The following is a 27,878-nucleotide window of genomic DNA, read 5'->3' as shown; positions in this document are numbered from 1 at the left end:
GCAATGGTGGATCATGGAGCATGTTGGACCACCACTGAAGCGACTCTCTGTCTATACTGCTCTGGATACTTTGTTTGGGGAGTAGGCGGGGCTGCTCCTCCGCTGCTCCTCCGCTGTCCTCACTTACGTCCGCAGCACGGACCTGCTTTCAAACAAGTTGTCATCAGTCCCCTAAAGGACAGTCCATGTCATACATTGCCAGTAGTCTTGTTACTTACAGCGTTCATGCGTCTTGGCATGCTCTCCACCAGTCTGTCAGAGTGCTGTTGGGTGACGTTAGGCTTCTCTTGGAGCATCTCGTCTTCGTTCGATGGCTTGAAACCATCCATCTTCCTCTTGATCACATTTAATAGGTTTTCAATGGGGTTCAGATCTTTATCCTGAATTTCCCCCCGGGGATTAATTATTAAAGTATTTCTCATTCTAATTCTGATTCTGATTGGGCCGGCCATGACATGTAGTGAGAGATGCTGTTTAAGGAACATTTTTTCCAGAGCTTTATGTGAAGTAGTCTGTTTTTCAGGTACAAGCTATGATAACGTTTTTATATTATTATTTCTGCATTGTAAACACACCTAGGTACAACAAACTGACATTTGCGATATCTGGTGCAATGCATGTATTGCCCTCTGTTGCCCTCTTCAATAAATCAATAAATTAAATGCATTGAAGGAGAGTGCAGATATAAGTTCACCAGTGATGTGAGACATTATGAGAAAAGTTCCACTGAGCAAAGGATCTATGAAGTTTGACGTGACATGCATGATGCTGCAGTGTTTTAAACTAGCATGTGATTTATGTACAACAGATAACCATCTGTGTGTTTTTATTGCGCTCAGCTCAGGTAGAGATGGAGAACTAATCACTGATATCAGCTGCTGTAGTGTTTGCATGAAATGAAACCCTACTTGGTCTGAGGATGGCACATGGTGGGAGACCTCTGAAGTACACCAGATTTAAACAGGAGTATGCTCCTTACTGTCAGCTGTTTTCCTGATAGAAGCAGGGGACAAATAGAAACAGCAGCTTCCCTCAGCCACACCTTGCCCCTCCCAGCCCAAATCCCCTCTCGACCTGCTTTATTCATCAGTCCGCCCCCCCTTTCCTCCGCTCCTGTCTTTCTCAGTCAAATACATTGCTCAAAGAAACAATCATGGGACCTACATGCCTGGCCTTGCTGACTAATTTGTATCCCAGATGCACCAAAAATGTGTGTTTTCTCTTCCTACTTTCTGATTTTTACTGCTCTAGATAACAGATTTACATTGTAGACTGTGTAGACGAACTGGATAAAATTAATGAAGATGCAATACGATTATAAAGCAAAAGATTTGTTAGAGAGTGAGAATGTGAGAGTATAACTCAATTTACTCTGCGGTTCCGCCACAGCGCCGTAACGAAGATCCGCCATCATGCAGCCTTTGCCATTTGACTTTGGACCAGGCAACGCTGGCGTAGAGCCGCCCCAGTGTGTGTTTCTAAATAGCGCCCTGGCGTTGAGGAAGCAAAACTTGCATGAGGTGTAAACAAACAACGCGTGCTTCAAATGCACACACACAACACTGTACTGCCCTGCCGGCTCCGCTGCACAGACACCGTTTCGCCTCTGTTACTACCTCTGATGTGGGCTCAGAGGTGGGTCGACTTCACCCCACCATTCCGCCTCCGTGCGTTCTACATAGAAGACGGAGCGTAACAGAGGCGTAATAATCCCGCCTTGAACTGACAGTGTAAAAGGGGCTCATGTTTGCACGGCTGTGTACTAGAGATATTCCAATACCATTCATCCCTTCCTGATTCAGATTCAGACACATAGATTTCACTGACTGTTGACATTTTGCTAGCTTGGACCTACGTTCAACTTTATGTTCGCCAACACGGTTGTTGTTTTCTATAGTCACATTGCAAACTACCTGAAATCAGTCCTTCTTTGCCGCTCTAAAACAGTAGCTGACAGTGGCAACCATAACATATTTAACTGCTCTGCAGGCCACTGTTTTGGGAGAAGAAGATACTTTAGCAGGCTAACTAAAAAAGGTATGGAATCGATACATCGACTATAAGCGGTATCCAGGCATTTCTGATACTGGTATTTGAACACCTCTACTGTGAACACCTCCGGGCCTTGCATCATCCTGTTTCCTCATCCCTCAGTGAGCATGCATGAAGCATGATGTAAGGCAGATTAATGACAGACTTCATACAGCTGCCAGGTAGAGTGTTTCCCACCGAGGACACACCTGATACAAATGTTAGCAGTCATGGCTCTGCTAATGAGCTTTAGATATAAACATCCTCCAAACAGCAAACCCCAAGACAGACCGTGCGCCTGACAGAGAATGAGATCTGAATACATGTCTTTTATGAGTGTGTGTCTGCAGGACTCTGACAGCGTACAGTAACATCGAGCCCTCCTGCTGTAGAGCATGACTCTGACGTGTGGAGGAATCAGGCGTCTGGAGCCAAGGTTGCTTCAGGGCTGACCCACTTGTTGAAGGAAACAAAGACCCCAGGGTGTGCAGCGGAGTCAGTCTGGCCCCGCCCGACCTCTCGGCGCTATGCCTCCATAATGAGGTCTGTCCAGATCACAGGAGGATCAGAGGAGCGGGATGATGTCTGTAGGTTCGTCGTGACGGATGGGCTGAAAAAGGCCTCCTACGTGTCTGCAGCTGGGCTGCCTGCAGGGATGTGTGTGTGTGTGTGTGTGTATTGATGGGGTTGAGGATGAGGGGTTAAACTATGAGAAGAAAGCTGATAGAGTGAGCCATTCACAATTTTAGTGTACTACGATACTGTTTTGAAAAAGACTGCGGGCAGGATGAACTAGACCGGATAGGATTTGTGTGTGTGTGTGTGTGTGTGTGTGTGTGTGTGTGTGTGTGTGTTGACACTGTTCCAACATGAGCCACGCCAGTTGCAGGTGTGGAGATGTGTGCTTCTTCTTGCTACTCGTGCTTGCACTCGTTGCCTCTGCTTGCTCCGTGAAGCAGCTCCACAGGTTATTAGTGAAGGTGGCAGGGTGTGAGTTATTGAACATAGTGCCAACATCCGCATCATTACCAGGCAAATATTTGGCAATCTGTGCAGCTGACCTGTTTTATGTGTGAGTGCTCACATAAATCTGACGTCTGAACCTTCATAGTAGCTGTTAATTTTAATGGGGATAGATTACTGTCAGCTGCTGTTTAAAACATTGCCAATTTAGATCCTCCTAAAGGATCGGACTGTTGTAATTTTAACACTTTATTAGAGTCTGCAGCTGCTAATTGTGTATGAGCAAGTGTGGACAGAATACGCTAATCAATGACATTCAGTGCCATTTAGGTTTGAACAATTAATCACAATTTGAAAGTTTGCAATTTCTAAGTTGCTAAAATGCAATTCTAATAAATACTTTTTAATTTTCTGTTAATCATGACATAAGCACTGACACCTGCTAATTGACTCATCTCTAGCTAATAGCGTATTGAAGCTGTGTTGGCCAAACTATACCAAACTCTAGTAATTAAATCATGATTCTATTTAAATATTGTAATGTAAAGTAAACTGTAATATCTAATGAAGTGAGTATCGTCAATAAATCTGCATTTGTTTAAATAGGTCGTGAGGGGTGAACTGGAGCAAGGTCCGGGTGCATGTTCTAGCAAAGCAACAAAACAATGTCCGATGTGTTCCTCCACTCTTTATACGTGGATCAGTTTATCACAGTTTAAATTCAATACAATGACGTTCCAATCTTTTAAATCCAGAATAAATCAGAAGCTGGTAAACCCAGGATGAACTCACAGTAACATGCTGATACGCTCGCTGACAGGGTTTGGCTCCACATTTACACACCTGGCTGCAATCACCTGAAGCCTGGAGGCTTTATACACAACCTAAATCCAGGCTCCACCCTGTGTTCAGTGTCAGAACTACAGACTAATAATAACAATCTGTATAAGTGTCTATGCCATCCATTATCTATGCCGCTTTTCCTGTTCAGGACTGCAGGAGGCTGGAGCCTGACCCAGCTGTCATTGGGTGAGAGGCGGGGTACACCCTGTACTGATCGGCAGTCAATCACAGCGCTGACTGACTACGTCCGAAACAGGACTCCAACAAGAAACTTTCTAGATGTGTGGCAATGGTGCTAACCACTGCACCATCGTGCAGCCCAAGTGTCTGAGAAAGAAATAAAACAAAACAAATAAATACCCCATTTTGGCTCCAATATCCAACTTAAAGGAGCAGTTCTCCCCTGGAAAAATTCACTGTCATATATATTCATATATGAAATTGGCGCCATAGCTGTGGAGAAAGTTGTACAAACAGCTCTTGGTTTCACTCATTCTACATTCCTCCAACACCCAGCGTGCATTGGGCCCCTCCCTCTGAAAATAACAGCCCAGTGAAGACGCTGGAGTGAAATACTATCGTTTTCAAGGACATTGATCGCTGCTGGCAATGGCTCAGAGCGGTACAGTATCCAAAATACGCGAGAATATACCGGTGGATCGTCTGAAAAATCGTATTATCTTATCTTTTTTCAAACCTGACGATTTTGAACGAGACATGACATCAAAGGCGGGCGTCCTAGTTGGAGGAAGTGTAGTTTAACGAGCTCCCTGGCCTCCACCAGATGACGCGTTTTACGTAGTCTGGCGGAGGTTTTCCAGGGCCCATTGGAGAAGCAGATAGCGTCCTCAAAAGGCACAGAGAGAAATTGCATTTTTTTCTACCATAATGGCATTAGTTCCCCATAATAACATGACAGGACTGAGGTTGAAAATCGGTGAACTGGCCCTTTAATGTGAGATAAATTGGTGATTTTTTGTATTAAAACACTAATCTAGGGCAGCTTTGGTTTATGAGATAGGGCACATCATCCACTTATCGGAAGACCGTAGGTTCAAACCCTGGCATCCAAAGTCCACACATATACAAATACTGAACCTTAAACCTCACTAGGGCTTAGCCTTAGTTGAATTTACTTTGTCGTGAATAATCAAAAGTGAAATGACGACTCAAATATTGGTTTGTAAGAGTTTGATTACATGTTTTCTTCAGATTCCTCACCCTTTAGGCAAACAACTTTTGTGACTCTGGTCATATGTTTGTCCGACAATACCCAGATATCAAATGTAGCTACTGCAATGTCATCACCTCCATTCATTGGTTGCATCAGCCACTGTGTCTCTGACTAGCTCGACAGGATACTCAGAGAAGGAGGTATGCTCTGGGTATACATGCATACTTAAGCATAGAATACAATATGTGAACATCACAGCGCGTGTGTAGTTTGTGTGATCCATGTTTGATTTGAAATCTCGCCAGTAAATTATTTCTTTCATCTTGTATCATCTTGTCAGTCCATCTATCCGCCTCCTCCCTCTCCTCCCCGTGTTTTCCCACCGCGTGTGCCCTGCTGCTCAAACATCTGAGACGCAGCCTCTCAGCGCACACAGCAGACTGTGCAGCCGCCTGTTGTGGTCTCTGCGTGCCACTTCAAAACAGGTACGTTTTCAATTAGCTTACGTTATTACCAGCCCTGTGACTGCAAACGTCTCTTTGTGTAGAAACCAGTCCAGCCACAGCGTCCCCAAAGACTTCAGTCTGGCTAAATCACTTTATGAAGAAAAAAACAGGACTGTCAGATACGAGGATGAAGAGTGTACTCCTTCGCTCAGTATGTCCCGGTGAATTAGGGTTTAATGTTTTGGAAACAATGGTGGCCCAATAGGAAAACCATATGATGAGTCGGGTCGTTTTGGCTGCAGCAGTAGTGCTTCAAGCGGTGCAACGTGGCTTGTAATTAGTTTTTTGAAGGGGGCTAAAGGGATCTTATTGTGTTTAACATTTTGTGTCTGTATGTTTTCAGTGAGCAGAAACTACAAAAATGTGTTTTTCATTGGAAGTTTTTCAACCTCAGGATGGTCTTGAGAGCTTTCTTTGGCCATTGTTCCCTTTTTATTGTTGTTTTATTAAGAACACAAGTGCAGACTTCTTTGATTCCTATTTGTTGGCATCTCCATAAGACGGCATGCCCACCTGCCAATTACTTCCACACTATTTAAGCCAGAGTGGTTTTACTTACACATTCATTTCAGCCCTACAGGAATTTCCTTCCTCTCTTACTTTTTCTGTCACATTGAAAATATTCCCCCAAACTTCCTCTCTGGCTTCCAATTTACTGTCAGCAGTAGCTACAACACTCTCCTCTCTGCCTCCTCTCCCTCCCGCCTCTCTCTCCCTTCTATTCATTTTCTACCTCTCACTCTCCCTCCTCTAAAAAAGCCCCCTCACCTCCCCCAGCTGCACCTCCCCCAGCTCAGTTTACAAGGGGAGCTCTAAGAGATCAGCCCTGTAGCGAGAAGTTTTTTTGGCATTCTCTGAGCGTCAGAGGCGAGGACGAGGCTGACGGGAGCAGCCACTACTGGACTCGTGTGTGTTGAAGCCTGAGTGACTGGTCGGACATTTGTGTGGCCACATGAGAGAATGCTGTCAGGACTGGCTCTGCTGCTGCTCGTCTGCCTCCACATGCGTGTGCAGGGGAAGCCGCGGTCACAGGTAGGACCTGCTGCACCTCTGTTTGGTCCCGGGGTAACTTGGGAGGGAGAGAGGAAACCCATTGATGCTTTAAGGGTTGGATGCATTGCTTAGTTTATTTTGGACTCTCTTTGCAGAGTGTTTGCATGCATGGCGCAAGAAGAATGTATTTATCAGACTTGGTGATGAGAGTGGATCCAATTAAGACATCTAAATTGACAGATATAGACGCTTGTAAGCCTGGTACACATTTCCATAAACTTTATAGTGCTCTCAGGCAGCACTGGACGGTGTCACTCCATAACTTGGACCGTCATAATCCTGCGGTCCATCCACTGAGTGCTAGTATTTACAGTATGGCTGTTTTCACTGGGGCTCTGCTTGGCCCCTGAGCGGTTTATTTTTCCACAGCACATTCACAGGGTACTTGTGGGATTAGATTTCCCTCCTAGTGGAAGGCTTGGTGAGCCCGGACTGTCCTGGGACTATAAAGATGTACTTGGAACTCTATTAGGGAGCCTGAATTAGCCCAGTCGCTGACTGCGGCTCAGCTGGGCTAGTTTTAGCTCACCTGTGTTTGCTGATGATTGATGAGGCGGCTGTGAGGTGCCTGAGGTTGTAAATGCAAACTTGTGGAGTGCCAGAGTCTTGACGAGGATGTCTGTGCCGGTTTTATATGACTTTATACGACATAGCTGTCAGTTTTTTCAATGCACACAGTGTAGGTCGAGTTACTCTTTGATGGACATCATGGTAGAGCTACACGACAGAACAGAACTCACAGTCCAAACAACTACAGACTGAAGACAAACCTCCTTGTATAGGAACGACCCAGTTACCTTTTGATATATGTCTACTTTGATTTCAGACCTTGGGGTTATACTGTATTTCTTCAGAGGTCTGTCTGGTATTTTGTTTTTGTTTTTACATTGGATTCACTTTTTCATTACATGAAGTCTCCCAGGTCCTACTGTACGTGAATAAAACTCATAGCATTGAAAGCCCTTCCCTTCTCCACCACGAGTCTGCACATTTCTTGAGGATGACAAAAATGAGCAACAACCCTTCTTTTTATGCTGGATAAGGAAATACTACTATTTTACATGTTGCAAGAGGAAAAAAGAAGAAATTAAATATACAGTATGTCGACATAAAGAAAGGAGTACTTAAGACTGGGGTCAATTAGAGCTCTTGAGCGAGCTGAAACAAAGCTCAGAAGTTAGAACTGACCTTAAACATAAAATAAAATGTTGGAAGTTTCCTTTTATCATCAATGTATTTTTATAGATCTTCAGGTGGGAATTAAACCGTCTACCTTGCGGTGTTAAAGCCCGACAGAGTCATTCTGTTCTCAAACCAGTGCATCCAAATCAGAGCGGTGATGTCAGGAGAAACCCTATGCGTCTTTATGGCTGTAGATTGGCCGTCCTCAGTGCTATTTCGGAGAGTTTTACAAGCATGGGAGCCTTTAACGAAGACGCTCTGGCCTTCTCCCCGGGCTGTGAGGGCAGTTTGTGGGGTGCATGAGGCCTCTTTTTACTGTTGGGATCAAAGGTCTCACCACTCAGGCCTGCATCTCTCTTCACCACCTGGTTCCAAACGCTAATGCTTGCAGCTTGTAGGATATCCTGAACATGTTATAACCTCATTTGAACTTTTAGTCCGGCAACTTTAAACAGAAAAGAACATATTCCAATTTATCAATTAAGAAGGTATAAACTGCAATTTAATGCAATTTCGTAAATTTGTTGCAAAAACCACAACCAGCACTTTCTTTGTCCTCGGCTCGTCTCTTCCTTTGTTAACTAAATAACCCGAGCTTGTTTGTGTTCCCATTTTGGTTTGACACATGTTGCTATGATCTCATGAACTGCTCTGTTGTGGAGAGTGGAAAGCTGAGTGATTACTATCCAAAACACCAGAACTTATGTTGCTATTTGTGGTTACAAACCACGTTAAGTCTTCTAGTTTTTGTTCCAGTTATAACGGAGCCAGAAGTGTAATAAGACGGAAAGAGACTAACTGAATAACTGCTGGTTTTAAGGATGTTGGTCACTTCTTCCATGCACAAAAAATTTGGTTTCTCTTGGTGCCATTGGCATTAAAAGGATGTATAATTATTTTGATGAAAGGTCCACTGAACATTATGTTAGGCTGTAATGCATTATTTGTACTGGATATCCATTTAAGGGTTGCAGGGGGGCAAGAGGTGGGGTACACCCTGGACCGATCGTCAGTCAATCAACGGGCTTACAAATAGAGACAGGCAACCTTTAACACACACCCACACCTACAGGCAATTTAAAGTCACCAATGAACCTAACGAGCCCGTCTTTGGACTGTGGGAGGAAGCCGGAGTACCTGGAGGGAACCCACACATGCACGAGGAGAACGTGCAGACTTCACACAATAAGGCTACCTACATCTGAGCCAGGATTTGAACCAGGAACCTTCTAGCTGTGAGGCGACAGCTCTAACCACCACACTGTTATGTTTTTTGATGAGAAATTGCAGCAACAATAATTTATAACTAACATATTTTATACACTTTTACCACTGTAAGGATATGGTACATATGGAGTTTATAATAAAAAAGCTTCTTCTTTTTTCTTTATAGTTGTTGAAACAATCAGCGCTTGGAAGGCAGAGGTAGGCAAAAGCAGATCTCTTGTTGCTAGGCGTGAACTGCCGATGTTCCGTGCTTCGATGGCAACTGTTGCTAAGAAAGAATGCTAAGAAAGCGCACAGTAAAAGCACCCAACTTTGAAGCTCGTCTGTCACATGATGTCACTAACACTGTCAAAGAGACAACTGTTAATCAGCAGATAATTTTTATTTTAAACAGACAATCTTTCAGATTTCAGTTTAGTTCTCTTGGCGCCCCCTAATGATGATAAACGGTAATTGCGGGTGGACACTTCCCAATTTAACCAGACGTCTACAGCTGGCTCCCTTTGTCACGGTTGTAACTCTTGATTTTCCTGACTGGCGGTCGCTTTCCTTTTTAGACTGTTTGCCTTCATCTGAGCGTCAAATTTGTTTCTTTTTCTTTGGATTTTCACTCATTTTTGAAGTTGAATCTGTAGTCATCGATCTTTTCTTTGTTTGTTCAGCCATAGTAGATTACTGTTTACTCGCAACATCACTGCTGGGTGATGGAAAACGCGTCACTAACTGGGCGCTGCTTGTGATTTTTTCTGCAAATGTCGCCACAGACACCCAGTCCATAATAATACCATACTGCAAATGCAAAGGCTTTCATCAGTGGGCTCAATCACCATTGTGTTACCTCGTTCAGTGACAGATAGTGACTTAGCAGACATTTATTTTCACAAAAATCTTAGAGATTATTACTTTAAGCTAAATTAGTTAAATTTTTCTTACTCTGATAAGTCATCAGAGCCATGGGGGCTGGGAGGCGGAGTTAAAGGAAACTCTAGTCCACTCGCTCTCTGGGTCCAACAACATGGATGTCCTGCGTCCTTCACTACATTTCTCCTTGTACATCCATTGAATTCATCAGCTATAGCTGGCCTACAAGTTAAGCTAACATGAGTTTGTTAAAACAAAACAGTCTCCAGTGTCCAGTTGACTTGTTTTTAATGAAAAACCTTGTAAATGTGGTCTTAAAATGCACTTAATGGAAACATGATGATGCGATAAAAGATTCCCAGAACAAGCTGCATGTACCAGGAAAAGTCTGCATCTTCACCAGCTGATGATTCACATAGATCAGACTGTGACTTTACTCTGCCTCTGCTAATCTCTGGTAAAGTTAGCAAGGTTAGCCTAACCCTAAACTCTTTAAGCATCCAAATAGGAAATACCCAAAAGTGTCTGTTGTAGTGGCGAAACTACAACATACACTTAACATCACCTGGAGCCAAATAAACGAATGTAGTAACTGAGGTGCTCTAGGCCTGGGAAGTAAAGAACTGTCGCTACTGCGGGATGTTAGCCGTGGTTGCAGTTTACAGCAGAGTAGATGGACCCAGTCCTACATGTTTGTTTATCGTAGGTTTGGTTTTGGAATGGCTTAAAGACACTAGCCTCCAATCACTTTAAATCCTGACTATCTAAAGCTTCACACATCGCTTCAACATGTGGAAAAATCTTAACTAAGCTAACCAGCCATGTTAGCTACAGTTGCTAAGCAATAATTGGGTAATCAATATTTGGGGAGGGGTTAAGTGCATGTCAATTCCTTCCACATTTTGGAAATCAATACCATAATGGATGTGCTTTAAATCATATCCAGTGTAATCCAGGAGGAAATTTCTCTCATATTTTTGACTCCACAGGATGTATAGTCAGCGTTTGAGTCCGGTTATTAGTAAGAAAGTTCCATATGAGCCTCCACAGATACAGATGTGTTTGAAGTGCTGACTGGAGTAAAAGCAGCGTCGCCTGCCCCCACTCATTAAACCCAGTTCAACATCCACAGCATCCCAGCATGTGGGAGGCAGATGCTGGTTGCCGTGTCAACCACAATGTGCACTTTAAATGAAAGAGAGAGGATGTATTATCCTGTTGTTATCGTACTTCCCAATCTAAACTTATTTTAAGTCTTTACTTAATCATAAACGTACTTGAGTTTTTAGTCTTTGCATTGTTGGTAAGATCTCAGTAATGTCGTTTCCAGACGCAGCGTCTCGTTGTGAGGTCACTTCCACCATAAATTCTTTGTCATTGTGTGATGCTGCCTCTGTATTCTCAACCTGGAAGCCGAGCTGGGACTTAATTGCATTTCCAGATGACAACATGATGACATGATAACTTTATTGGCCGTTCGCCAAAGAACATTAAAACCTTTCTGTGTGTTAATAGCTGTAGAAATCCCTGACGTGCTCACCAAACAGCCCCCCCCTTTAACCCCACACTCATAAATATGTTTAAAATACGGCACGGCCTCCAACCTGGGATACATTTTTACAGTAGCAGTATAGATCATAGCATGCCTGTGTTCCCAGAGGGTTACCGTGAGGAGCTGCTCTAATGACCCACTGGCTCTGTCTGGAGGACGCACTCTGTCTGAGTCGGCAATCTTCAAATTTGTAACGGTGACTTATTTCTTAGTTTTTGTTAAAGTCTAATTGCGAGAGTAAATTTGAACAGAGCAAGAACATACTTGAAAAGAGTCCATGTCCCACAGTATTGTTTTTGTGTTTTGCTTTTGCGGTCAGCACGAGCTGAGGGGAAAACCTCCGAGTCGCAGGTCAGGTTTGGTTTGGATCAGAGCCTCAGCCAGTGTGGGATTCATGTGGATTCAGTCTCAGGGAGGGCTTAAACGCTGCACCGTCTCCAGACTAAGAAAACATCCCTTTATTCATAATAACCTCCTGCATTACATTGTTGCATTTGGATGGGCAGCTTGTACACATAAGAGTTGCTCTGTGCAGAACTGTCAGGCCTGAGATTGTCATTTGAAACTTAGGCTGCTATCAAAAGCTGAGGGAAATATCTAGTTTTTGTTGAGGTTAAAACCCTTTAATGTCTAGGTTGTCCTTGGTACAAACAGCTGTGTATTAACCTCAAGTGTGGTCCTCTGGTGAGCAGGCGGCTTTGGACACGGGAGAGAGGCAGCAAGTCACACAAACTTTGCATGTGGGTTGAGCTATCTTGTCAAAGCCTGTCAACAGGATGACATTTTTATACTGACCAGTCTCAGAACCCATCGGCTATCCTCTGTCGATAAAGGACACTTCTGGGAAAGGACTTTCCTTGCGCTGCGTTGTTTACCGTCCAACTAACAACTTGAGAAGTGAGAATGAAGTTGGAGATGATAGTCGACGCCTAAGAATGGATTGTTAGCTGCAATTGTTTGCAGATATCTGTTTGTAAAGATGAATTAAAGCTAAGTCTTTGTCAGATGACCCTTGATGGGTTCCTGGATTGCATTATGGACGATGCATTCCTCCCCTTTTGTTTTCCACATGGACTTTTTCCCTGCATACAGACATTGCTAATGGAAGATACTACTCCGGCTACAAATGGAAACCAGAACGCTTATGATGAAAATACGTGTCACTTGCCTACATAGAGCTAAAAGAGATGATATGTTAACTCATCTGTACAAACAGAGATCTGCATATGAATACAGAATCTCTAGACGAGGGGCAGGATTGTTGGTGTTGGTTGCAATATGGTACCGTCAACAGCCCTCTGACAGCGGTTTAGCTTTTCTATTTAATCTCATATGCATATACACCGATCAGCCATATCATTATGACAGGTGAAGTGAAAAACATGTATTATCTAGTTACAACAGCACCTGTCAGTGGGTGGGATATGTCAGGCAGCAAGTGAACAATTCGTCCTTGAAGTTGATGTTTTGGAAGCAGGAAAAAAAGGCAAGCGTAAGGATGTGAGCGACTTTGACAAGGGTCAAATTGTGATGGCTCGTGTTGGGTGTTCCCGGTTCTGCAGTGGACAGTACCTACCAAAAGTGGTCAAAAGAAGGAAAACTGTGGCCATCAGCTGGATAATGCACCCTGCCACACCGCAAACATGGCTCAGGAATGGTTTGAGGAACACGACAACAAGATCAAGGTGTTGACTCGGCCTTCAAATTCCCCAGATCTCAATCCAATCGAGCATCTGTGGGATGTGCTGGACAAACAAGTCCGATCCGTGGAGGCCCCACCTACCTCATAACTTACAGGACTTAAAGGATCTGCTGCTCACGTCTTGGTGCCAGATACCTCAGCACACCTTCAGAGGTCTAGTGGAGTCCATGCCTCGACGGGTCAGGGCTGTTTTGGTGGCCAAAGTGGGTCCTACACATTATGTTATGGCTGATCGGTGTAAGTGCAGCTAACAATCAGAATTCATACATGTTTCTTCACTCAAACTTCTCCCATAGCTCCGTGGTCCGTAGACAATGTAAAAATAACCACTGGCGACACTGAAAGCTCCAAAACTCGTTGTCCTCCATCATCAGATGATAGCCGATTGGTTCCCAGTGTGTAGTTGACATACTGCCTTGCTACTGCGGTTACAATGTGGATAAAAGCCATTGTCACTACATATTATTGTCTCGGCTATTTTACTTCAGTATTTAACCAACATTTAGACACATATTGTGATGTGTTGTTAGTCTGTAAGATGTCTGAAACGTTTGTTTGACATGTGACCGTTTAACCTGAGCAGTCATGTTTAACTATAAAAATGATGATGATAAATGCATCTTATAAACAGCTGGACAAGCTTCAGAGATGATAGAAAAAGGTAACAGAGAGATGCATGTTAAGGCTACTGCAATCTGTGATCTGTGTGTCTGTTCTAACGGGTAGAGTTTGTCTGTGTCTCAAAGCAGCTGGCCCCATGCGGATGCTGCTGATGCTGTGGATGCAGTGTAGCTCAGTGCTTCAGCTACAAGCATCTGCTGGTGTCAGTCTGTCAGGCTGGGCCTGATGTTCGTGTCAGCTGCAGATTATTCTGTCTGAGCATCCTAAACACCCGCTGACAGCTACAGAAACAGGTGCCTTCGCTTTCCACGCTCTCTCGCTCTCACACATGCTTTGTCGTGCTTAAAAAACATTTATATCATTCCATAACTCAGGTCTCAAGTTCAGTCTCTTCAGCATCCCTGCTTCAGAAAGGCACCACTGCTGTTCATCAGCCTGTTAGTAACGTGATCTGAGCACCTAAAAGCTCTTTATAAGGCTTTATATAACCTTTCTAAATAAAAGCATCATCCCGGTCACAGAGTGAACCGCGTCTCGACTGGTGAATCAGGCCGGTGTAAGAGGAGAGCTGCGATGTCTGATACTGCTCCTGCTGAACAAACTTTAATGCTGGCTGACAAAACCACACAAACGATTTTAACCTCTGCAAACTAACAGAGTTCATGTAAGGCACACAAACACAGTTTCACACTCCTCGGCTCTGAGACATACCAGTATCCAGCTGAGCCTTTTTCCACCACATCTCAAACTTAATTTACCAGAGAGGAGGGAAAGCCTGCGTGTTGTGTCTACCACTGCTGTGATTTTCAAGCATGATATCATTCTGAGTATTAGCTGTTATTCATATTTGCTTTCCTAGTGTGAAGCCACAAACCAGGCCTCCCAGTGGATTAAAGCACTGTGATTGTAACATTATGCCAGAGCTGTCGGGAAGACATGAAGTGCCTGTGCAACTGTATATCCTCACACATGTTTACGGTTAAGGAATGAACTGATGTTTGTCTTTTGTCTTGTTTCTTTGACTCATAATCATGACTTTTTTTGTAATAATTTCAATTCTTTTTTTCATGATTTTCATGATTTTTTGTGGACCAGCTGCTGTAATTTTGAAAGTGGAATGTTTTCTCATTCTTGCTTGGTGTAGGATTTCAGATGCTCAACAGTTCGTGCTCTCTGTTTGTGTTTCATAATGCGCCAAACATTTTCAATGGGTGACAAGTCCGGACTGCAGAAAGGCCTCTTTAGCACCCGGACTCTTTTACTGCAGAGCCATGCTGCTGTAATACGTGCAGAGACGTTGTCCACTCGGCAGCATAATGTTGCTGCAAAACCTGTACATGTTGTTCAGCATTAACGGTGCCTTCACAAATGTGCAGGTTACCCATGCTCACTGTTGCCAGCTGTTTTCCACTTAAAGTAGCTAGCACTAGCTCCAAAAGTCGCTAAAAGTCGTACACTAATTGTGCGTTTTGTTGATGTCATCACATACTCATTTGCATAGCGCTTAGTGCTTGTTAGTACATGCTGCCCACTGCCCCAGTGCTGCTGCGCATCGGACAAGAGGGGAAAGGAGAGTTGGCAGAGGAGCTGTGAACTGCGATTACTCTGAGCAGCATACATGGGAATGAATTACAACATAATATATTTCACTGGTCTGAAAATGATGCAAAATTTGTCCCTAGTCGTTTTTTGGAAAATAAGTTACCACGAGGGTCTGAAAAGTTGCTAAATCTAGCGTCTAGAGTCGCTGAGTTGACAACACTGCCCATGCTATTTGCACCAATGCACCCCCATTCAATCACGGATGCTTGCTTGCTGGATGTTCCCTCTCCTCTTTAGTCCGGAGGATGCGACGTCCACCATTTCCAAACAGAATCACCGGACAGTTTTCCACTTCGCCTCGGCCCATTTTAAATGAGCTCGGGCCCAGAGAAGGCGGAGGTCTTTCTGGATCTGGTTTATATACGGTTTCCTCTTTGCAGTTCAGCCTGCATTTGTGGATGCGGCGACGCACTGTGTTCACCGACAATGGTTTTTGGAAGTGTTACTGAGCCCCTGCAGTGATGTCCACTACAGAATCTGTTTTTGATGCATGCCTTCTGAGGCCCAATGACCATGGCCAGCTAATGTGGGTTTTTTGGCCTTGTCTCTTTGTGTACAGAGATTTCTTCAGAATCCTGAATTCCCTGAATCTGTTATGATATTATGTACTGAAGATGACGAAATCCAAAGTTTTTTTTTGCAATTTTATGTTGAGCAACATTATTCTTAAATTGTTGGTCTATTTGATGTTCCACCAAGTGTTTACTTTTAGCATTTCACAACTTTTCCAGTCTCGTGTTACCACTGTCCCAACTTTTTTTAAACATGTTGCTGGCTTAAAATTTAGAATGGACATATACTTTTCTAAAACCGATGAAATGTCTCCGTTTCAACCATCAATATGTTGTCTTTGTGCTATTTTCAATTAAATATGTGATTTTAATGTTTTACAAATCATTACATTATGTTTCTATTTACATTTTACACAGCGTCCCAACTTTTTTGGAAACAAGGTTGTGTTTCATTTTTCAGTCTAACATTTCCTCAGACTTGTAGAAGCTATGCCAAAAGCCTCGTCACAGAGGAAGTGAAAGACTTAAGAGGCTAAGCGAAATAAGTAGAAGCCACTTCCTTCTATTTTTAAGGCCCTCAAATTCACATGACCCCAGATTTGAGTTGAAATTACTTTTTTTCTATTCATTGTAGGATGTAACACTCTTATTTGATGTGTCAACATTTATCCTACAAATCACAGCTCACCTGATGGCTAAAAACCACAACGCTGACCTCTGTGAGTCAACACTGGAGTCAGCACCCTGTGGGATCAGAGCGTTCACCTCGGTTTATTGTCAGTATTTTACCATTAAAGCTGCAAAGTGTCTGAAGCTGCTGACGTCCCAGATCTGTAAGCCCGTGAGACTGAAACTCTCCTCTCAGGGCGTCTGTGTCTAATTCTACATGTCTTGTTTTTCTCCGAGTAGAAGAAATCTCTTGTGACAGGCGCCTTTCGCTGTGTTTGTGTTCCGTTTGTTACCAAAACTCTGCAACATGATGACTCTAACCCAGCTGCGCTGATTTACTTTCAGATTATGTTGTTTTCGGTGTTCGCGGGTTGACTGGAAATCGATTCCAACGTCCTGACACTCGTAACCATTTCCAGATGAAGCCACATTTTAAGAATCCTGTCATAATTCCAATGAAAACAGGGTGATTCCCCTCACCAGACGGCACGAGCCACCCACAGAGACAAGGTGAAAAAATCACACCAGAAACTAGTCCAAGACGCCAAAGCTGACTCGCCTTTTAACAACCACAAAAAGATTTCCTTTTGAGCTCTTTGGCCGAGCTTCATGCGTCCTCACACCAGAGGCACCTCCGTCGGATGGGGTCACAGTTAAGGTCGCCTCTGTCACAGTCAGCCTGGAGGGCAGATGTGACAGTTTGTGGGATTATTCAGGAGCAGATTAGGATGTTAGTGCAGCGTGCTGCTGAGAGGCTGAAAAGTTTGTCTTGACAGGTTTGTGAATTTAATGGTGCAACTGTCCAAATCACTCGATATCAAACAGTCCCTTAACTCTCTAATGCTGCCTGCGATGTAGGCGTAAAAACCTCTTTGCTCTTTCCTGTGTCTGAAGAAGGAGAACCGAGTGTGTTTTCACATCCACAGTAATACAATATTTCATTGACTATTCAATAAATTTCACTGCTTTCTCTCCCCTCCTGCATTAATATGTTTATATTCCGACATTTTCCCATGCCAAACGTCCACAGATAACCTCTCACCATGTCAGCGTCTGTTTTATGAGAGGAACATTTTTCCCTTTCTGCTGCCTTGCCGTATAATGGTGTTGTTTTAGTTTGAAGGGATTTATGGTGAAAATGGAGACGTGGGGGAGATATTCTCTGCGAGTCATGTCATTAATACTCCTCCTTGCTTGCGTTTTTATTTGTTTTCCACGGTGGACTCATCGCGGCTTGTCATAATATCGCATATGTGTTTTAGTATGCATTATGAGCTCCTGTGTTTGCTGTGGTGTAGCGTTCTCAGTAGGATTCAGTGTTCGCTGATCTGTAAAGTGAGATCCTGAGTGTTAGCGTGTAACGTTTTTTATCCCGGCTTCATGCAGCCCCATGCTGCCCTGCAACACTATTCCTCGCTGACCACAGAAGCATTCTGCAGTTTTATGATTTTTTTCAGCACTCCTATAGTTTGCTGCTCTTTCCTCTCATCACTTATTTCCTGTGTGGAAGGAGGCACTTCATGTTTGTTTTGGCCCAGGTGGTGTTTTGGCCCTGGACTGAATGAGCTGCTGAGAGCCAGACTCTCCTCTAGAGTTCAACTCCAGTGCTTTTCCATCCATCCATCCATCCTGCTATACCGTCCTCTATCCCTTTCTTAGAAGTGTAAGTCAGCTGCAGGTACGGCCTGCCCATGGAGATGAACACAATTTATTGACGTATAATACACTTACTGTTGATGTGTTACTGTGATTTATCTTAAGAGTTTGGTTTTACACCTCCGGAGTTCATGCATTTGCTCAGTGGGAAACATGTTTGCATTACAAGACAGAGCAGGAGGAGTATGTCAGCTTCAGTCAGGGGATCCACATGGGGGCCAACCGGGAGCTGCAAACTGACTGGAAGGCCAGGAGATTGGCTGCTGTCCAATCCCAGAAAGATCCCCCCTCCTATGATGTGCAATCTGTTGGCTCCTTATTGGCAGCTGTGGTTTGGACTGACCCTGGCACTGCAATAACCACAGACCAGTATGTTTACGTGTACGGTACCTCACCGGGACCAGTTCTGGCTGCTCCACCACCTGTTTGCGCAGCGAGTTACTTTTACTGCTGCTTTGAGTGAATTTATGGACTGCTGATGTTAACTGTTCTATTTTTACTGTGCCCAGGTTTCCTGTAATTCGTTACCACCAGGGTGGCACAGAAAAGTCACACCCGAGAGAATTTAGGAAGGAAATTCAGTTCAAAGACTGAAAGCTTCTTGAAAGCAACAAGATCCCTTTATAGAGTTTACAGGTTCAACTTGTTGCAGCTTTGTAAATATAATATTTTTGGCCTAATTGGCTTTTTTTATTTGCCCAGAGACAGTTTATATACATGCACACATCCAGTTCATCTTAAAGGAGCAACTCTCCCCTGAAAAAGCCACTGTCAGTCAAAGCAGGTGTTCTCTGTAATCGATAGAAGCAATAATATTAGAAATTGGCGCCATATCTGTGGAGAAAGTTGTACAAACAGCTCATAGTTTCGCCAGTTCTACATTTCTACATTCCTACAACACCCAGCGTGCACTGCGCCCCTCCCTCTGACAGGAACGGCCCAGCAAGAGATGCTGGAGTGAAATACTACCGTTTTCCAGTCAAGGACATTGATCGCTGCAGGCGATGGCTCAGAGCAGCACAGAACCCGAAATACGACGAGAATATACTGGTGGATCGTCTAAAAAATCTCATTATCTTATCTTTTTTCAAACCTGATGATTTTGAACGAGACATGACATCGGAGCTTAGCAAGCTCCCTGGCCACCAGATGACGCGTTTTACGTAGTCTGGTGGAGGTTTTCCAGGGCCCATTGGAGAAGCGGATAGTCCTCTAAAGGCACAGAGCCAAATTACATTTTTTTCCTACCATAATGGCATTAGCTCCCCATAATAGCATGATAGGACTGAGGTTGAAAATCGCCGAACTGGCCCTTTAAACATCTATTTTATTGAACCCTTTTAGCGCACACTGATATTTCAGCTACAGCTCTCACTCTGCAGCGCGTCACTCAGTACCTCTTCATTTAAAGATGTTTTTTCTTCTCTGTCCACAGAGTCTAGGCTGCGATGAGTATCTTGGATCGGGAAAGGTGATGGACAAGTGCGGCGTGTGTGGAGGCGACAACTCAACCTGCAGGCTGGTCTCTGGACTGTTTAAACACAGTTTAACCAAGATCGGCTACCACAAGATAGTAGAGATCCCAAAGGGAGCCACCAAGATCAACGTCACGGAGATGGTGAAGAGCAGGAACTACCTAGGTGGGAAAACAGGTGTTTGCAGACATGTTTGTAGTTTTATAACAGAGAAACCTGAGCTTATTGTCTTCTCACCCTGGACTGGTTTAATGGTTTCTATGCTAGCTTCTGTTTTACATCTGGGTCACTTAAGATGTCGGTACTCTGCTCATCCAACAGATAGTTTCTAAGCAGCATGCAAGTGTGTAAAAATCATACTAAAAATACTCTGTTGGTAGCTACCGTTTTTTGTCCTTTGTTTTAAAAGGTTGAAAGAGGGGGTGTTATGCTGTTTCACATTTTAGGACATATAATGTTACAATGTTGGATGTTCATTCTAAACGTGGGTGTTTCAAATCTGTAGGTAAAAGTATGTTGGAGTAATCCCCAGGCTTCTCAGCTCAGTCTGCAGGCTGCGGTGAACGCCAGGTTTCACACAATTCTACAGAGAGCTGGCCAATCAGAAGGAAGTGGTCTTGCAGGGGCGGGGTTTCTTAAAGGGACAGAGCTGACTGAGTCGTTTCAGGCAGAGGCTGTACGAGGGCCTGCACAGAGCACCAGTGTGAGAACAATGAGGAGTTATTTTAACTGTAAATTATGCTAAGCTACTCCACAGGTATCACGGTGAAATATGAAGCTTGAAATTAGCATAATACCCTCCCTTTAAGCAGTCAGAAATGTCTTAAAATGATTATGTTGCAGCTTTAAATATTGTTTTGATTTGAGGCTTTGCTGTGTTTCCTAGAGAACTTGTGTCCTTTTGTAGATAATTTAGCGTCGTCTTGGCAGATAGAGAGTTTCAGTTTCCATCTGTGTTTATAGTGTCATCAGTTGCAGCTGCAAAGCTCTGCCTTCATTCCAGCTTAAAACACATGAAGAAGAAATTGGAATCTCCATCAAACTTATATCGGGATATCTCATACAACCTAAATATGACATCAGTAAAAAAAAAGGTTTATGGAAGGCAATGGTGGAATAATTGAATGATAAATGTAAAAAATGTTATCATTTGATATGTTGACACTCTGCACAGTTGTGCTTCTTCCAGCTGTGCAGCCAGCAGCTGCTCGTTAATGAATTAGATTTGTCTGAAAATCCAGATCAACCAGGGGGTGCTGCCACTTTTTCAGGCTCTCTCCAGCGTGCAGCCTCTGTTACCACCCAGCAGTGAGCTGCAGCCTTTCACCGGAGCCTCTGAGTGAAACGCACTGCACAGATAATTGGCATCTTAATAGAGTTGCAACAGTGGGACACAGTGGTGGGTTATTTTCAGAAGTGACTGCTGGAATGTCAGACATTGTTTAATGAGAGCCATGCCTCAGCTCAGCAGCAGGTTTGGAAGACGAGGGTAACGGCCCTGACACCCCCCACATGGTCTCTTCCCTGGAGGAAAGTGCATAAACACGCTTTCATTAGAGGATCTTACCCCTAAAGCCTCGCCTTCCTTTTTAATTAAGGTGAGGAATTTCAGCACTCTGTGAAGAAACAGCAAGACACACTGAGGATGGATTCAGTACCTTTCAATAGGAAATACTTGGATCATTTCAACTGACCATTTATAGACACACAACTTCACTGAATTATGCACGGAATTAATAAACAGGAGCGTCTTAAAATGCTTTTTTAATTGATTGGGAAGGTACAACATTTCAGGCTGTAACATTTTTCTCCAAAATGTGTGCACAAGAAACAAGCGCAGGAATCCAGCAGGAGCCGAGTTCTGTATCCTCACCACGTCCTGGACTTTCCCTCAATAGGCCTCTGTTCTTCACTGTGCGTGGCTAATGTGCTTTTAGTTGTCCAAACACTCTTTTACAACCCCGTCTAATGTTACACTTCTAATGCTTTTCTAATGGCCTCTTGTACTTAATCCATGAAATCGGTGGAAAACATCTTTGGAGATTGTGTTTCAGGATTTGCATGAGAGATTTGCCAGCACAAACAGATCGTCACGTCTGTAAAGGACCTTACTTTGAAAGAGCATGTATAAGTCTGTTAGTTAGAAGTACTTTTTTGGATGGAGAAAGTCAGTGTCAGAGCTAATTCTTTTAATACAGCTGTTATAATGCCTAATTGGTATTACATGAAACAATAATTACATGAAAGAGGATGTGGCAGTATTTTCCTTTTCCTTGTGAGCTCAGAGCTGTCAGGAATGATTGTGTGGTTGTTCTCTCTGTCTCTTCCAGCTCTCCGCAGCCGATCAGGGCGATCCATCATAAATGGAAACTGGGCGATTGACCGACCAGGGATGTATGAGGGAGGGGGGACCATGTTCACCTACCGGAGACCCAATGAAATCCGGAGCACTGCAGGGGAGTCCTTTCTCGCTGAAGGGCCCACAAATGAGATCCTGGAGGTTTATGTAAGTAAGACATCAACTCGGACTTCCAGATACTTACAGCCATGACTGTCCTTATATTTTATTCTTACTAACAAGCTAAAGTTTGACACATCGACTGTATATAAGAAGTGGACGCAGCCAACATGATGTCACACATTGGCTTTGAGTGTGGTATTTAGACTTAGGTTTTTTGCTCCCAGACGGGAACATGTTTGAACGACAGGGTGGATATGCATTGCTTACGTTTCTATCCTGGTTGACAGGTTGCAACTTCACAGGGAGCCACACCCTCAAGCACGCTCTGCTTTATCGACTGTTTTCTAAATAGTTTGTGTAATTAAAGCTCCTGTGAGGAGTTTTCCGCTGGTTATGAAACAGACTGAAATGAATTCTGATTCCTCTATATGACCTTCAAAAGCAAACCAGAACATCAGCGACAAGATTGATTATTTCTATAGAGTTATTTTTATTGCCTGAAACCGCTGGGGTTAGGTGTCAGACTAAGTGGTTAACTGCACGCTGCCTTAGTTTACCTCTTCCAGGGCAAAACTTGAGTGACACATATGACTGTTAAAGAAAGCAGGATGAGATTTTTATGTTAAAAACCACCACTTAAGCATGTACAGGACAAAATCAGCAAAGAGGTAAGAGGTACGGCTTTGTCCACAGGGGGCGCCAAAATCAACACAAACCAAAAGTTCCTCACAGGATCTAAAGATACAATCGAGAAGATTTCTATTTTTGTGCTCTTAGGCACCTCCCACTGGTGAAAATTGGTAATTGTAAGAGCACTCTTCCCAATTTAACCAGACGTCTACGGCTGGCTCCCCTTGTCATGTTTCTAACTCTTGATTTTCCTCACTTTCATGTGTAGACTGTTTGACTTCATCTGAGCATCGAATTTTCACTTATTTTTGAAGTTGTATCTGTAGTCATCGATCTTTTCTTTGTTTGTTCAGCCATAGTAGATTACTGTTTACTCGCAGCACTTGCAGAGACCGGAAGTGCAGCCGCTTAGCTCCGCCTACCCTCTCTGGCAGACCAACCACTGCTGGCTGATGGAAAACGCGTCACTAACTGGCACTGCTTTTGATGTTTTCAGTGAATGTCCCAGTCCGTACTATATACTGCAAATGCAAAGGCTTTTGTCAGTGGGCTCAATAACCATTGTGTTACCTCATTCGGTGATAGATAGTGACATTTATTCACATGTAAAAGTTTCAGATTATAACTTTAAGCATGTACAGGGCAAAATCATCAAAGAGATAAGAGGTACAGCTTCGTCCACAGGGGGCTGAAAGTTCCTCACAGCAGCTGAAACAGTAAAAAAAAGATATGAAACCAGCAATTAGGACCATAAACTCATTGAGAAAGTGTTACTTAATGAAGTGAGAAAGAGGCTCATTTTATCATCTGCTTTATTACAATATAGAGTTCTTTATAACAGTGGAGTCGCCCCCTCCTGGCCGTTAGAAAGATGCAGGTTAAAGGCACTGGCTTAAGTCCACTTCTTTAAAACAGTTTATGATTTGACCTTCAGAGAACTTAAGGTTTATTAACGTTTGATAACGTTTTAGAGAAGATGCCATATTTTTGAAGAACAAAATATTCAAATATCTAAAGATGAAGAGTATTGTTTTATGAGTCTCATCTACTCTGCCTCAGGTGATCTTCCAGCAGCCTAACCCTGGCGTTCATTATGAATACATCCTCCCCTCTGAGACACCAGTCGGCCCTCAGCAGCCAAACCACAGACATGAAGGTAAACAAGACCCTCTTTATACACCTACAGCTGTTTATTATGACATCTTTACATCATTTGTCAATATATGTTTAAGACAAAACACAAAATATAACTATTCAACCAATCAGACATCTATTCTTTGCCCGTCAATTCACTGCATTGACTCTGATCTATTGTTACGTTTCTCAGTGCGTCTAACCTCATGTGTCCATGTCTTAGGCAACACTGTGAACGGACAGGGTGGATACGACCACCACAGCAACACACAACAGGAAAACTTAAATCCAGCAGGTGGGGGGAGGCTTCCTCCTCGTCTCCCTGACAACCAGGTTCCCGTCGTACAGCCGCCCAGACGTGTGAGAGAGTACAACTGGAAACTGGCTGGAACTACAGAGTGCAGCGCTTCCTGTGGTAAAGGTCAGTCACGCTGTTTATATGATAGGCTTTAAGTTTGCAAATGAATAAGAACCAACTTTGTTATTATGTAACAAAGTGATTAAGGTCAATTTTCTGATCATTCCTACACTCATAAAAGACTGAGCGTGAAGAAATCCAATTATATATTTTGACAGAACATTTTCTTATATTTAGAGGTTGGATTCACTGCTTAATTTAACTCTGCTTTGTGTGTTTTTAGGCTTCAGATACTCCATCTTTCACTGTGTGTCTCGGCTGAACCACGCCCAGGTGTCGGACGCTCTGTGTGACAGCAGCAGCAGACCCAGTCCTCAGGAAGAGGCCTGCAACCTGCAGCCCTGCCCCGCCTTGTGAGAGACCACACCCCTCTGTTCTCACACTTTTACACACTACTACATTTCATAGACTCTCCACTCAGAAAGAGAGTCTATCCACACTGTCATGTATTGATGAATATATACTTTTTAAAGTTGTTAAAAAGTAAATGGGAATGGGGCGCTGGTTTGACTCAGTTGGTGAAGCGGGCGCCCCATGTACGGAGGCATGTATCTTCAGCTGTCCAATAATTAAAGGCAAAAGCCAAAAAAATTATCTTTAAAAAAAAAAGGAAATGGGAATTCACTGTAAATATTTCAGTATAATATACATACATAAATATTTGCACTGCCTAACACCAAGCTCTTTCTCTCCTGAGCAGCTGGGATATTGGAGAGTGGTCAGAGTGCAGTAGGACCTGCGGCCTGGGGATGCAGCACCGGCAGGTCCTGTGTCGCCAAATTTACGCCAACCGCACCCTCAACGTCCACACGAGCCGCTGTCGACACTTGGAGAAGCCTGAAATCACCAGTACGTGCCAGCTGAAGATCTGCAGTGAGTGGCAGATCCGCTCCGATTGGACCGCTGTGAGTGGCAGCTGTCACATTGTGACTGCGACCTGTCCTGAAAATGATGTTTCCTGACATCATTATCATCACAGTTTTTTTATTTTCTTTCTTTTCTTTGACATTTAATTAACTTGTATTTAAAGGAAAAGTTCCTGCTTCCTCAAATCTAGATCTTTATAATCTATAAAATCAGAGTTTTAACAAACAGGATATAACGGTGACTCACAGAGCCAGGCTAGCTGTCTCCCCCTGCTTCCAGTCTTTGTGCCAACTTAAGCAAATCTCCAAAAATATCAAACTACTCCAACTAACATCTGTCAATGCAGTGAGCATTAATGCAGAGTATATGGATAGGTACAGGAGTGCACTCTGCTCTACTTCAGTAGGCTCTGCAGGGCCTCAAGGATACATACAGTGTTATACAAAACTCTGCACATTGGAAGAAAGGAGCCCACCTAGAAAACCACAGAATCCCTTTTGGGTGCACAAGCTAAACAAAGCTAAAGAACGTGCTCAAGAAAAAGACTCAATCCAGCCTCTTCCCTCCTCTGTACAAGATTTACTATGTGTCCTGTGTCTCTGTAGTGCTCGGTGCCATGTGGGCTGGGTCAGAGGTCACGGGAGGTCCGCTGTGTCAGCAACGTGGGCGACTTTGTTCCTGATGACGAGTGCAACATGAATCTGCGTCCAAACGATGTAGAGAACTGTGACATGGGAGCCTGTGCCAAGAGCTGGTTCTACACTGAGTGGGGCAACAGGGTAGGTGGTAAAGTTAAAGGGAAGCATAGTGACTCCCATTCATTTATCATAACAGTGGAAGTCATTGTATAGGTCTGTCCTTAAGATCTTTTAAAGAGACTGACAGCTGGAAAGACCATTTATTCACCAATATGGTAACTAATGTGTACACAACATGACATGTGAAATGTGTGTTTACTCCACAGTGCTCAGCTGAATGCGGGATGGGTGTAAGGACTCGGGGAATCCTCTGCCTGACCAACCACATCGGCAGCCTCCCTCTGGAGGGCTGTGGCAGCGAGCGACCTGCAGACTCTCAGGTCTGCAACAACGGCCCCTGTGAGAACCGCATTGAGTGGTTCACAGGCCCCTGGAGCCAGGTACGAGGATGACAGAGGGTCACGCAGGGCTTATACGGGAGATGTCTGGAGCAGCTAATTATATGGGACTTATGTTGATTTTACAGTGACATGCTTTTCTCCTCTCGCAGTTTTTGTGTAATTGAATCCACATGTTGTGTGCTTGTCTGTGACTCAGTGCTCTGCAGAGTGTGGTCCAGGCAGCCAGCAGAGGTCAGTGGTGTGCCTGATGAAGTCTGACGAAGGGTTCACCGTCATGCCTCCGTACGAGTGCTCCTCTCTGGACCGGCCTCTCAGCCAGCAGAGCTGCAACCTGAAGACCTGCGGGGAAAAGTGGTATCACACTGACTGGAGCGCTGTGAGTAACATGGGAAAACTTCTACCTGGAAATGGCAAAGAATGATAATATTTTTTATCTCTGTATCACCTTCCAAATGATTTGTATCTTCTTCCCACACTTGTTGGGCTATTAATACAATCTCATGAAAACAGTCAAAGTTGGCCCGTTGTTTGCTTTGTACTGAGACTTATCATTTATCAAAGCTTTTCTTTATAACATCAAAAATTTAAAAATGAACTAGCAAAAATCAGAGTCAAGTCTTTCTCGTGCACTAAAGTACATGACCATCACCATTTTCAAATAAGTGCGAGCACATAGACTGTACATAAGAGGAAGTCGTAGCCTCTTGGTTTCAGATGTGAAGCCAATGCTCAAGTGCCTTAAAGCTGCATTCTTTTCAATAGCCAGCAGGGGGCGACGTCACTGATTGCAAAACAAAGTAAAAGGAAGCAATTATAACAATTATAACTGTGACCCGACTCCATACCTGATTTATTACCACAGTAAACATTTTTGATTAGTTTATGGTCTCAATCACTTCTTCCAAACCTGCTCTTTCAAGCACAATGTTCATTTGTAAATGATGGTCCCATATAGAGTCAAATAGAAGATAAAGCCTGGTATGCTTTAGGATGTGGCTACCTGTGATTGATAGAGGCTGTCACAGCTGAATTATTACCAGGAAAGAGACGTGATGATGTGTAGCCAACCCTTCGTCCAAATATGGTCAGTACTGGCTCTGAAAAAAAAATAATATGGCCAGGGCAAATGAATAATAACAATGTCAATACAGTCTATGAAAGAGCAACAGAGGAAATCAAAAATAACATGACAGAAATGACTGCGTTTATCAGGAGCTCATCACTCACATTTTCTGGGAGCTTAAAGGTTAAGGTTCTCAGCGGTGCCAGCAGTAGACAGACTGTTGTTAGAGGTTTATTGACCTGGATCTGACTGCTGTGACTCACTCCTCTTCTTCCAGTGCTCTAAAACATGTGAGAAAGGTTTCCGTGTGCGCGAGGTGCGCTGCCTGTCTGATGACATGCTGTCCAGCGAGGGCTGCGATGTGAAGCTGAGACCAGCAGAGAAGGAGGACTGCAACCCAGAGCCATGCATACCTCAAATAGGTCAGTCATCTCCTCACATATGTCGCAGTTTAGCATCCCTGGGAACACACAGGTCATTACTGTGACTGTAAAGGCAAACAGGGGTACTCCTGGCATCAGGAGTGTGAGCTGTCTCTGAATGGTTAAAATGAGATGTAAACCTTGAACGGGAAGTT

At 43.7% G+C, this 27,878-nt stretch overlaps 1 protein-coding gene across 1 annotated transcript in view; it reads left to right on the top strand.

Annotated features, from left to right (window-relative positions):
• Positions 1-27,878, top strand: part of LOC138588914 (thrombospondin type-1 domain-containing protein 4-like) — a 54,910-nt gene that overhangs the window by 24,591 nt on the left and 2,441 nt on the right. Inside the window, exons 8-17 of the mRNA XM_069659204.1 lie at positions 19,590-19,794; positions 21,960-22,135; positions 23,780-23,876; positions 24,078-24,275; positions 24,496-24,625; positions 24,973-25,177; positions 25,745-25,918; positions 26,104-26,277; positions 26,435-26,614; positions 27,579-27,723. Of these exons, the coding sequence (XP_069515305.1) occupies positions 19,590-19,794; positions 21,960-22,135; positions 23,780-23,876; positions 24,078-24,275; positions 24,496-24,625; positions 24,973-25,177; positions 25,745-25,918; positions 26,104-26,277; positions 26,435-26,614; positions 27,579-27,723 (1,684 nt within the window). The remainder of the gene's footprint in view (positions 1-19,589; positions 19,795-21,959; positions 22,136-23,779; positions 23,877-24,077; positions 24,276-24,495; positions 24,626-24,972; positions 25,178-25,744; positions 25,919-26,103; positions 26,278-26,434; positions 26,615-27,578; positions 27,724-27,878) is intronic.

The sequence above is a fragment of the Semicossyphus pulcher genome, unplaced genomic scaffold (genome assembly GCF_022749685.1).
Source record: "Semicossyphus pulcher isolate SPU_LCO1_2020_fin unplaced genomic scaffold, fSemPul1.0.p SCAF_1, whole genome shotgun sequence".
In the NCBI taxonomy this organism is placed as follows: Eukaryota; Metazoa; Chordata; class Actinopteri; order Labriformes; family Labridae; genus Semicossyphus; species Semicossyphus pulcher.
The sequence above is the reverse complement of the archived record's forward strand: the minus strand, read 5'-3'. Positions and strand labels throughout refer to the sequence as shown.